The 10,796-nt window shown below is 39.0% G+C and overlaps 1 protein-coding gene and 1 long non-coding RNA gene across 3 annotated transcripts; one reads left to right on the top strand and one right to left on the bottom strand.

The window, feature by feature from the left end:
• Nucleotides 1-1,865: 1,865 nt before the first annotated feature.
• On the bottom strand, nt 1,866-2,662 carry LOC111831942. Its single transcript, XM_023787598.1, has 3 exons — nt 2,518-2,662; nt 1,905-2,457; nt 1,866-1,872 (listed from the first exon to the last, which is right to left on the bottom strand). Exons 1-3 carry the CDS (start codon nt 2,660-2,662, stop codon nt 1,866-1,868), a joined length of 705 nt encoding a protein of 234 aa, XP_023643366.1.
• A 5,057-nt stretch (nt 2,663-7,719) lies between these two features.
• On the top strand, nt 7,720-8,237 carry LOC111831883. 2 transcript variants are annotated; one of them, XR_002834983.1, is made up of 3 exons: nt 7,720-7,859; nt 7,943-8,097; nt 8,198-8,237. It is a non-coding gene; the product is annotated as an uncharacterized LOC111831883 (long non-coding RNA). The 2 variants fall into 2 exon arrangements; XR_002834982.1 differs by having other exon boundaries at nt 7,720-7,846.
• Nucleotides 8,238-10,796: the final 2,559 nt, after the last annotated feature.

Genomic DNA, 10,796 nt, shown 5'->3' on the forward strand with positions numbered 1-10,796 from the left:
GTAACCTGGATTTTGCCTTGTGGCAAACAATGCATCGAGAACAAAATCTCTCCACGTCCTTCTTGAGATGGGGCCAAAAGAAATGATCCATGACCATTGCCAAGGTTTTGTCAACACCAAAGTGACCCATCAACCCTCCACCATGTGCTTCGGTGAGTATCAACTCTCGCATTGAACCTTGAGGGATGCACAACCGCTTGTCTTTGAACAAGAACCCATCTTGCAAGTAGAATGCTTGATAAGCTCCTTTGCCATGCTCTTTGTAGCACTCTCCTAATTCTGGATCATCCTTGTACAACTCCTTGATGTGCTCAAAACCTATTACTTTAACCTCCATTATAGCTATAAGGGCATGTCTCCTCGACAAAGCATCAGCTACCACGTTCTCCTTTCCCTTTTTGTACTTAATCACATATGGGAACGTCTCGATGAACTCCAACCACTTTGCATGTCTCCTCTTGAGTGAAGTCTGACCCTTGAGATGCTTCGGAGTTTCATGGTCGGTGTGAATGATGAATTCCTTGGACAACAAGTAGTGTTGCCATGTCTCAAGTGCTCGTACTAAGGCATAAAGCTATTTGTCGTAGGTCGGGTAGTTCAATGCTGCTCAACTTAACTTTTCACTGAAAAACGCGACTGGTCTTTTCCTCTGATGTAGTACAGCTCCAATTCCTAAACCTGATGCATCACACTCCACTTCAAACATAACTTCAAAATCTGGAAGTGCTAAAACTGGTGCTTGTGTGAGCCTCTCTTTCAGCGTGTTGAATGACTGTTCTTGGGCTTCTCCCCATGAGAATGGTACATTTTTCTTGATTACAGCAGTCATTGGTGCAGCCACTGTGCTGAAGTCTCTGACAAACCTCCTGTAGAAGCTTACTAGTCCATGAAAACTGCGAACATGTCCAATGGATGTTGGAGTAGGCCATTCACGGATCGCCTTGATCTTTTCTTCATCTACATGTAGGCCATTTTTACTCACTACAAAACCTAAGAACACACACTTGTCAGTACAAAATGAGCACTTCTTTAGGTTAGCATAAAGGCCTTCCTTCCGAACCGTTTTCAGAATTAACTCTAAGTGCTTAGTGTGATCAGAATAGCATTTACTATAAATAAGTATGTCATCGAAGTAGACAACAACAAATTTACCAATAAATGACCTTAAAACCTGGTTCATCAATCGCATGAAGGTGCTTGGTGCATTGGTTAGTCCGAATGGCATAACGAGCCGTTCGTAGAGACCTTGCTTGGTCTTGAAGGCGGTCTTCCACTCGTCGCCTTCTCTCATTCGAACTTGGTGATAGCCGCTTCGCAAGTCAATTTTGGAGAAGATGATTGCACCACTTAGTTCGTCCAACATGTCGTCTAGCCTCGGAATAGGATGTCGGTACTTGATGGTGATATTGTTGATTGCTCTACAGTCCACACACATCCTCCACGTACCATCCTTCTTTGGTACCAAAAGAACTGGTACAACACACGGGCTGAGGCTCTCTCTGATGTACCCTTTGTTCATCAAGTCGCCCACTTGCTTTTCTAGCTCCTTAGACTCCTTCGGGTTCATGCGGTAAGCAGTTTTGTTAGGTAGGGCAGAACCTGGTACAAGATCGATCTGATGTTCGATACCACGAATAGGAGGTAGTCCTGGTGGAATCTCTTCTGGAAAAACGTCGGTGTACTGATCTAGTACAGCTCGTACATCAGTAGGTAGTTCAAGTTCACCTAAACCTGTACTTAGACATTCTTTGAAAACCATTAGTAGCACGGTGCCATGGACACTCATGGTTTTACAAATTTGACTAGAACTTAAGTAAAGGCTAGAAGTTCTTACCTCGACCTCTTTGTTCATGTGTTTTTGCAACTCATGAACTTCTGATGGACTTAGAGGGGCAAGGTTAAACTTCCGGTCATTGTGGGTGAAAGAGTAGTGGTTTGTGCGACCATCATGATTAGTAGCTCGATCGAACTGCCATGGTCTTCCAAGGAGAAGATGTCCGGCTCTCATTGGAACTACATCACAAATAACTTGGTCCTGGTACTTTCCAACGCTGAATGATACAGTCACTTGTTCAGCGATCTTTAGCTCAACATCATCGTTCAGCCACCTAAGTTTGTATGGTCTCGGATGCTTTCTCTTTTCAAGACCTAACCTGTCTACCATATACTTGCTAGCAGTACTAGTGCAAGAACCTCCATCAATAACCAAATTACATACCTTGTTATTGATTGTGCACCGAGTGTGAAAGATATTTTCTCTTTGAACTTTCTCCTTGGGGTTGATATACACGCTTAGCATACGTCGGATCACATGGAGTTCTTCTACATCAGGATACTCCACATCTGCCTCTGGATCATTCTGGTTCTCATCTTGCTCATCTTGAGACTCGTAGTCTTCACTAGGAGTGAGAATCATCACTCGTTGGTTCGGATACTCTCTCGCCATGTGTCCTCTACCTTGACATTTAAAACAAGTAATGTCACGGGTACGAGATTGACTAGTGCTAGGAAACTTACCTGGTTCAGGCTTGGTGATCTTAGGCGCTTCACTAGATTTATTCTTGAATCGAGAATCGTTGTCTATAGCTTTGCCTTTGTCCATGCCTCGGTTGTTACTTGCGTTCCAAGGTGTACTACTCCTGGTACGATTGCTCAGAGACATCTTACGCTTGATTTGTTGCTCCACTTATACAGCCTTGTGAAGTAGTTCATGTAGGCTGCTAAAGTTGGACGTCTCCACTTTTCGGGCTATACGCTCTTGCAACCCGTCAATGAATTGAGCCATCAATGACTCGTTGGATTCTTCTAACTCCAAAGAGTTCATGAGCTTCTCAACCTCCTTAAAATACTCGTCCACGGTCCTTGTTCCCTGAGACAATTTTCTAAAACGTTTTTGTAAGTCTCTATGATAGTGATCAGGAACATACCTCAACCTCAAGAGGTACTTCATGTCTTCCCAATTGTTGATGGGAGCAAATCTTTGCCTCCTCCTCTCGGCCACTGTCCTATCCCACCAAGATAAGGCGTTGTCGGTGAGTTGTGCCGATGCTAAGGCTACTTTTCGGGGTTCTCCATATCCATAACATTGGAATATGTATTCCATCCTCTTCTCCCAATCCATGTAAACCTCTGGATTTGATTTTCCTGCAAAAGTAGGAGGTGTTAGTTTAACATCTCGGTTTTGTTCACGGGTGTCCATCTCTTGGGCACGGTTCCTCATCAAGGGATCTTCTCTCCGCTGATGTTGACGCCTTAATGGATCAGGTGGTGGATCATCGTCGTCATCCAGGTCAAGGGAGTCTTCTTCCTCTTCACGGCATTCCTTTGAACCTGAACTGGTTCAGCTTCAGCTCTGGGCTGAGGCTGCTCCAAACGACATATCCTTTCGCCAAACCCTTCTAGTTGTTACGATAGGGTTTGCATCATTTGCATCATGGCATCTTGTGGTATGGCTGCGTGTTCTCCCATTGTGAGTGTCTAAAAATTATCCTGCACTTAGACAAAAACAACAAAGAAATCAACGTACCACAGAAATCGAAAATGAAAACTTTAGAAACGAGAAACTGATGCACGTGCTGAATTAGACAAGAAAATGAAAACTTTTTTTTAATTTAAATAAGCTTTAAGATACTTAAACAATACTAGCTAACAAAGATAATGACGCAAAACTTTAAAAACGAAATTTTTTTTTTTTTTTGACGAAAACCTTGAACTAATACATAAACTAAATCAAAGACTGAAGCAGACGATTTAAGGAAAGAATAGTGACAATTTTTTTTTTTTGTTAAGGAAAATAAAACTAAACAACCTACAGAAACAAGGCTGCAGCAAACTAGGGTTCTTAATTTTTATTTTATTTTCTGAAAAATAAAACAAAACTAGAATTCAAAACTATCAAAAGAAGATGGAAAAGGTAAACCTGGCAAGGGAAGAGCGTGAGGCTCTGATACTAGATGATACAAGACTCGGTGGCGAGCTTGTATTAGGATAGATATGATGGCTTCACAAGATGGCGGTCGCTTCTCTCTTGTGAAGGAATGATGGTCGTTGATGTAGATCTGACACGATGGCGGTCGCTTCTCTCGTGTGGGATCGAATGAAGGGGAAGTGCTGGCGGATTGAAGTACACCACAGAGATGTGATTGGTCTCTGATACAGTACACGATCTTAGCCTTGTGGAATCACACACACAAGACAAAGAACAAGCTTATTCTCTTAAGGACACTTAAAGAGAAGAAGTGAAGAAATTTCGGTTCTTTATTGATAATCAAGGGTCAAAAATCGTACAACTGCTGCAGGGGGACTTTATAAGAGTCCATCAGCTAGCCCTAGGGTCAAAAATAAATGCAAAGAAATACAACAGGAAACAAATAAAAAAGCAAACACAAAACCCATTGTTTTTGGAAAGAAAATGACAAAATAAAGAAACTAATTGTGCACACTTAAAATCACTTGAAGGGCACGTATTCTAGCCGTTGTTGGGGCTTAGTGGATGCGATCTAGGCCCACTCGATGTTCTCTGAACTACGTCTTGATCTACTTCAGGGGTCTTGTCAGGTGCATGTTTGTTTGTTGGTTGCTTGAAGTAGATAGTTTCTTAGAGTTTCTCTTGGGTAGCTTGATCAGTCTCTTGGAGCTATTCCAAGTCCTTGATGTCTTGTTCTTGATCTTCACTCTCTCGATCACTCTCGAAGGTGAAGCTTGTTTTGCTCGTCTCTTGTGACTCCATTGTCTTCTCTTGGATTCTAGAGGTTTCTTGACCTGTCAAAGGAGAATTCATACCTGGGGAAATGGTATGTTCAAGACTCATTTGGGTGAATGCTTCAGCAAGCTCTTCCTCGGCAATGGGATCATATCCGTCGTGATGGAGTAACTGTGGTACAGATCAGTTGACGTAGTTCAGCTCTAGTGAGCTCACAATGTCTTGTACAGCTAGATTGAACCTCTTTCTAAGTTGTTTAGACGTTGAACGAGTCATGGGACCTACTGGGACGACTGGTACAGGGTGTGGTACAGGATCTCGTACTTGATCTAGTTCAGCGGGTTGGACAAGATAATCGATGTCCGCATCACTTTCCTCGACCTATAATGAAGATTAATCAGCAAGACACACATTACAGGAATATCTATCGAGCCAGAATTAAAGACGAATGACCTGAAATCAAGATGGTTCATGAAGACCCGTTTCCATCGTACCACAAGCAAGCGTATGGAACCACCGACCAAACGACACATCCATTCAAGGTGGGATTCAAAATTCTTCTAAAATATTGACATTTTAAGAGGAATGATCGAGAAACATCAGTCCATCATAGAGGTATTTTAAGAGATGGCCATGACAGCCTCCTTAGACATGTCCAATGGCGAGCTAAGCAGCAGTTTAGAGAATCCACTCGTGCATTTGACATCGGCTTCATTATTCACCAAAACATCAACCATATGGAGCATAATGATTGAGCTAAACCACCCCTGGTTCGAGTTGGATTTGCACTTACTCATTTGACCTTACCCGAGGGCCATATGTTGCCAAAAATGGAACTTTCCTTATTTGGTTCCTTGGAGATTTATATTTGGAGACCAGGGGAACTTATATAACTTATATAACATTCAGAGACAATCCAAGATTCCTCAACATGCACCAGCAACCACTTTTTTAACACTTTTGTTTTGAAATATCTATGTATATTATATAACCATGAAATTTCAATAGATTAGGTGAATAATAACCATGAACCTTTTAAAATAATAGAAATTTATACCTTGAAATTATATCAACTTTTATGTATCTTTCATATGTGTCTTTACCTTATTATTTCAGCAAAGAGGTTGACCACTTATATATATACTATATCGATCTTTCTATGGCCAAAGTATTTTTTTATTATTATTTTAGTTATATCTCATAATTATGTGAAATATGTAGAACGATAAATTTATTAATGTAAAAATTCGATATTTATAAATCTATAGTTATCTTAACAAAAATATAAAACATTCAAAAAATATACAAAATAACCGTATAAACTGTTATTTTATGAACCATATGTAGCTTTAGTTATACTTCTTCAAAGCTAATAATATTTAGTTTTTGGTATTCTTCATATACAGTATATATGTATGTATATTGGTATTAAGAAAATATTTTCTTTAATCATCTTCTTTTTCCTTTTGCGTTTTTGTCTCTTTGATTACGATGTTGATATATCTTGGGATATGGTAAGAAAGTTTAAACTTTCTAATAAGATGAAAAAATTTCTGATTTCAGCTTTTTTCAAGAATACGAACTATTACTTGTTTTGAATTAATATATATATGAACAAAGAAAATAATTTCTCAATAAAGTTAGGTTAATTAAAAAAAATATATGTTTAATAATATTTTAATTTAGGAATAAATTGCTTTTCTTAACTTATATCTAGATTTCAACTTTTACATGTTTATTTTTAAATAATTTAATAAAATCAAAATTAACATGTGTCAATATATTATCTATCCAATAAACACGTGTCATTCACGAATCAATAAGATGTTATAAAACTAATCATATTGTCACGAATATGATCAAACGAGTTGTTGATCTTTTGTAGTTTAATATGTGTGAGATTTAAGCTTCAAGACTGGCACACAAGAGATGCATTTTTAACTTAGAGAAAAGTGGTGCTTGTTAAACATATTCCTCTGATCTTCCTCAATCTCCCCCAATGGTTCGGCCTTGTCAACATATTTCTCTCACGTGCCGCTTTTTTTCTGAGTCGCTCTCTCCTCCTCCCCGAGGCAGGGCTGGCTTATCAAACTTGACTTGGCCATCAACTCTGGAAATTTCATCACATCGAACCGCTCTCGCCTTCCGATGAGATATTTGGTTCCGAGTGTTGAACTTTTGCTGTTCACCGTCTATGAAATTAAAGAAACTTATGACCTTCAAGAAAGGCACACGAGAGATATATACATTTTTAACTAGATCCAGAAAAGAGGTGCGTGTCAAAGTTAAGGAAGGAGAAGCTCACAACAATCCGATTCTCGGATTCAGCTTGAAGAAGGAGATCACACACTAGGATCAATACAAATGGAGAATAAACAGAAATAGATCTGAAAATTGATCACACTTTTTCTACAACGAGTGTTGATTTTCAGATCCATATCTGTGAGTATTCTCTATTTATTTTGATCCTAGTGTGTGATCTTCCTGATTACTCGAGTATTTAACCCGATAACTTAACCGAAGTAAAGTATATGCGGGATCGATCATGTAACAACCCATCCCGGTGGGAACCCCTACCACATGGCACACCCCGCCATATGGTAGCTATAAGCGCTGCAGCGCATCGACCCTAACCTCTCTCCTGTGGGTCCAAACTGCGCAGCCCACTTGCTCGCAGCCCCCTGGCCCACCAGGTAGGTTATTGGTGCGCCTGGCGTTACTCGAACCCAAGTCCTCACCCTTTAACAACTTTCCCACTTTACAAGCTGTTACCAATCGATCTGTTCTGGAAATTAATAGGAGAGTTGAATGTGTATAAGAATTAGGGTGGAGTCGGTTTAATTCCGGTGGATTTCCTAAACTGGTCGATTTGTCAATTGAATCAAAGGAGTTTTAATTAATATCGGTTTAGGTAAATCATGGTTTAATCAGATTAAACCAAAAACCCTAACTTTTATAATGAGCACTTCATTCTCTCTTTTGTTTTGTGGCTGTTGTCTCTGAGAGTTGAGTTGAGAAAAGGAGAAGGAGAATTTCACTTGTGAGAAGGAGAGGGTTAGCTTTGCTTTGGTGTTTAAGGCAAGAGAAGCAGTTTCGTCACGTCTTGGTAGAATAGAGATCCGACGTATCAAATCTTATCTAAAGGTAGCGAAATTTGGTAGGTTTGGTCTTAAGGCGTGTACGTTGATTCTCCTTTTTACAGAAGTGAATTCGGATTAATATTCAGTGAGTTATATGCAGTTTGGTGAGACGCCTTTTCTCTGTTGCGAACTGGGATCAGCGGAGTTTGTAAGTGCGATCTTGGCTTCATCGTTTCTCCGATCGGCATCAAATTTTTTGGGAAGCTTGGTGACGTCTGAGTCTTGCTTTCCACCGAAGGGATTAAGGAGTTAACGGTTGGTTTATGTTTTAGGGTTTCGTTTCTGCGGCTGTAGTTTTTTTGCTGTTTCTGTCCTTTTGGTTCTTAGAGATTTTTGTTTGTGTGGTTTGTTGTAGGGCGTTGTTTGGCTGTTGCAGTCGCGAGGAGAGTCTTTCCTGGTTGTTTTTGTAGTTCAAATCACCTTGTTAAGGTGAGTGCGTGACCATGAGCTTATCTAAGCGATTGGGATTGAGTGACTTGTTGTGTGATGATTTGTAGGTGAATTGGAAGTGTTATTGGATGTTTAGCTTGCTGAATGGTTTGTTTATGTTATATATGTGGGTGTTATCTCATAGCTTGTGTGTATAGCTCGTAGATGGGAGGATCGCTCTCACTGAGTATTTGTGATAATACTCACGCATCTCATTGTGTTTGTGGTGCAGGTATAGTGTGATCCGTGGAATCATGGCGAGGAGAGGAGGATGATCTAGGGTCTCGGTTGTTATATTTATGAATATGTTAATTGTTGTTGGAACCTGGTTTAGAGGCATGCTAGGTTGCTGGTGTAAATTGTGGTTATTGAATGATTGGTTAATTAATATTATGATGAATTGATGTTGGTTTAATATGTTTCCGCTGTGCATGATGATTTATTGTTGGGTTAATTCGGTTAGGTTAATTAGTAGGTATGGGACTTTTAATTAATGAATTAAAAAAACGGGTCAGGTCTTTTCAGATCATAAGGAGCAATGGTACACTAAAGACTTGCGAGACTCATTCTTAGCTAAGGCGGAAAAGACTTATGAATTTTGGTTTGGTTTTCATTTTTTGTAAATAAAAATGCAAGTAAAGAGATTAAACTTATGAATTAAAGACATTGGGCAGCAGGGTATTTTCAGAGAATCAATGAATAACAAATAAAAGCAATAAGGAATTCAAACATGAAGAAACGTTTTTGAACATGAACACAAGTTTAGACCAATTCTCTCGCAAGACATTAATCAATAAATTCAACTATTCGATTACTAAACTCTCATTTGTAATTTCCTAGCCAAATTCGCATTATCAAACAGGTTCATTTGGTTCACAAAGCATTCTAACATCAACTCTCGCAGGTTAGAAAAACTATGCTCAATTTACATTCATTTAGGCATTTTATCGAACATCTCTGAAACACATAAAAGCCTAAGTTCTAAAACAGGGTGATCAATCCTATTCTAGCATTGAGAACATGTAAATTGAAGAACCCAAAAATTAAGAATTCCCTAAGACATCTAATCTATCAAATCATTGAATTCTCCTACTTGGAACCCTAAAACCCAATTAAGAGACTACTCAGACATAGCAATTGAAACAAAGCAAATAGATATGAAAGAAAACATGATGAAATTGCAAATATAATAAGAAAGGGTTTAGAAATCTTCTCCAAGTGTCAAGAGGATGGATTCTTCTCCCAAAATTGTTTAGAAAGCAAGAAACAATGTTTAGAACTGAAAAATATGAAGGATAGCTGCTAAAAAGTCGAACCTAGGGTAAATAAACAATAGAAGACAATTTGGGTCTGTCCTGAAGTGTTTCGGATCGAATATGGGCCAAACAAATGCGTCAGAGGTAAGGAACCGATCGATCCAAATGTAGACCGATCGGTCTTATGCTCCCAGGTTTTACTTCTACATCAGCTTCAACAACTCGTCAGAATGACCTGTCTTCACACAATCGAGTGTAACTCATGAATGCACCGATAGATTTCCTTGAAATCACTTGCAAATGAAAGCTAACATCTGTCTTCATCTTTTGTCAAAATATGAAAACGATCTCTCGGTGGAAAATTGTACATCTGATGCCAAACGTCTGACACTTCTACATGAATCTGCATCTCCAAATGTGTGTTTGCTTCCCAAAACAGCTCGTTTTATTCCAAAGCAACCTAAAACCTGTAAGAACTCTATAATGGACTAAAAGACTCTAAAAACACACTTTGACTCAATAAAAGTTATAAAATGAAAAAGAAAAGAAAGACTTAAAACCGATAAAAACACAATATATCACTTCCCCTTGCGGGTAAGTTCAGGAATCTGATTATGATGATCTTCTCCTACCTTAACTTTGACGAGCACCACATTTCTAAATCCAATAAAATATATATCTTGTCTGTCAGCTTTAAAGCTCATAGCTTTCTCGAATCTCAGACACATGAACTCCAAAAGAACAAACCTCTAAAGCAATTATCTAATCGGAACGCGCGAAGGTGGGTCGATGAGATGGAAGAGAGAGTGACGCGGAATAATGCTGCATGTGAGAGAAATAGGATGACAAGGCTGAAACATTGGCTGAGATTGAGGAAGATGAGAGGGCGGTTCTAGAAAAGAGTGTTCTTTCCTGAAACGGAGAAGCGCCAAGATGCGTATATGCTTCAGAATCTTTTGAGTTCGACAATGGAGAACAATCAGACAACAATCAAGATCAGGCTCTCCTTTTATAAGTTAGAGCAATCAGTCATTTCTACCTTGTATTTGTTTTGTTAGTTTGGTTGTTTACAAGTCAATTAATATTGGGAACGTTTGATAAAATTCAAAGTTGCTGGAGATTATTAGCAAATATGTTATATTCACTTCTTATCCCATGCGATATTTTACCATTGATAGCTTTCATGTTTATCATTTCTCACACTTGGTATGGAAAGTTTTGTATGACTTGAAATTTATAGCACTACGAAATAGTTTTTTTTTTTGTTAT

Source organism: Capsella rubella, unplaced genomic scaffold (assembly GCF_000375325.1).
Source record: "Capsella rubella cultivar Monte Gargano unplaced genomic scaffold, Caprub1_0 scaffold_2, whole genome shotgun sequence".
Lineage (NCBI taxonomy): Eukaryota > Viridiplantae > Streptophyta > Magnoliopsida > Brassicales > Brassicaceae > Capsella > Capsella rubella.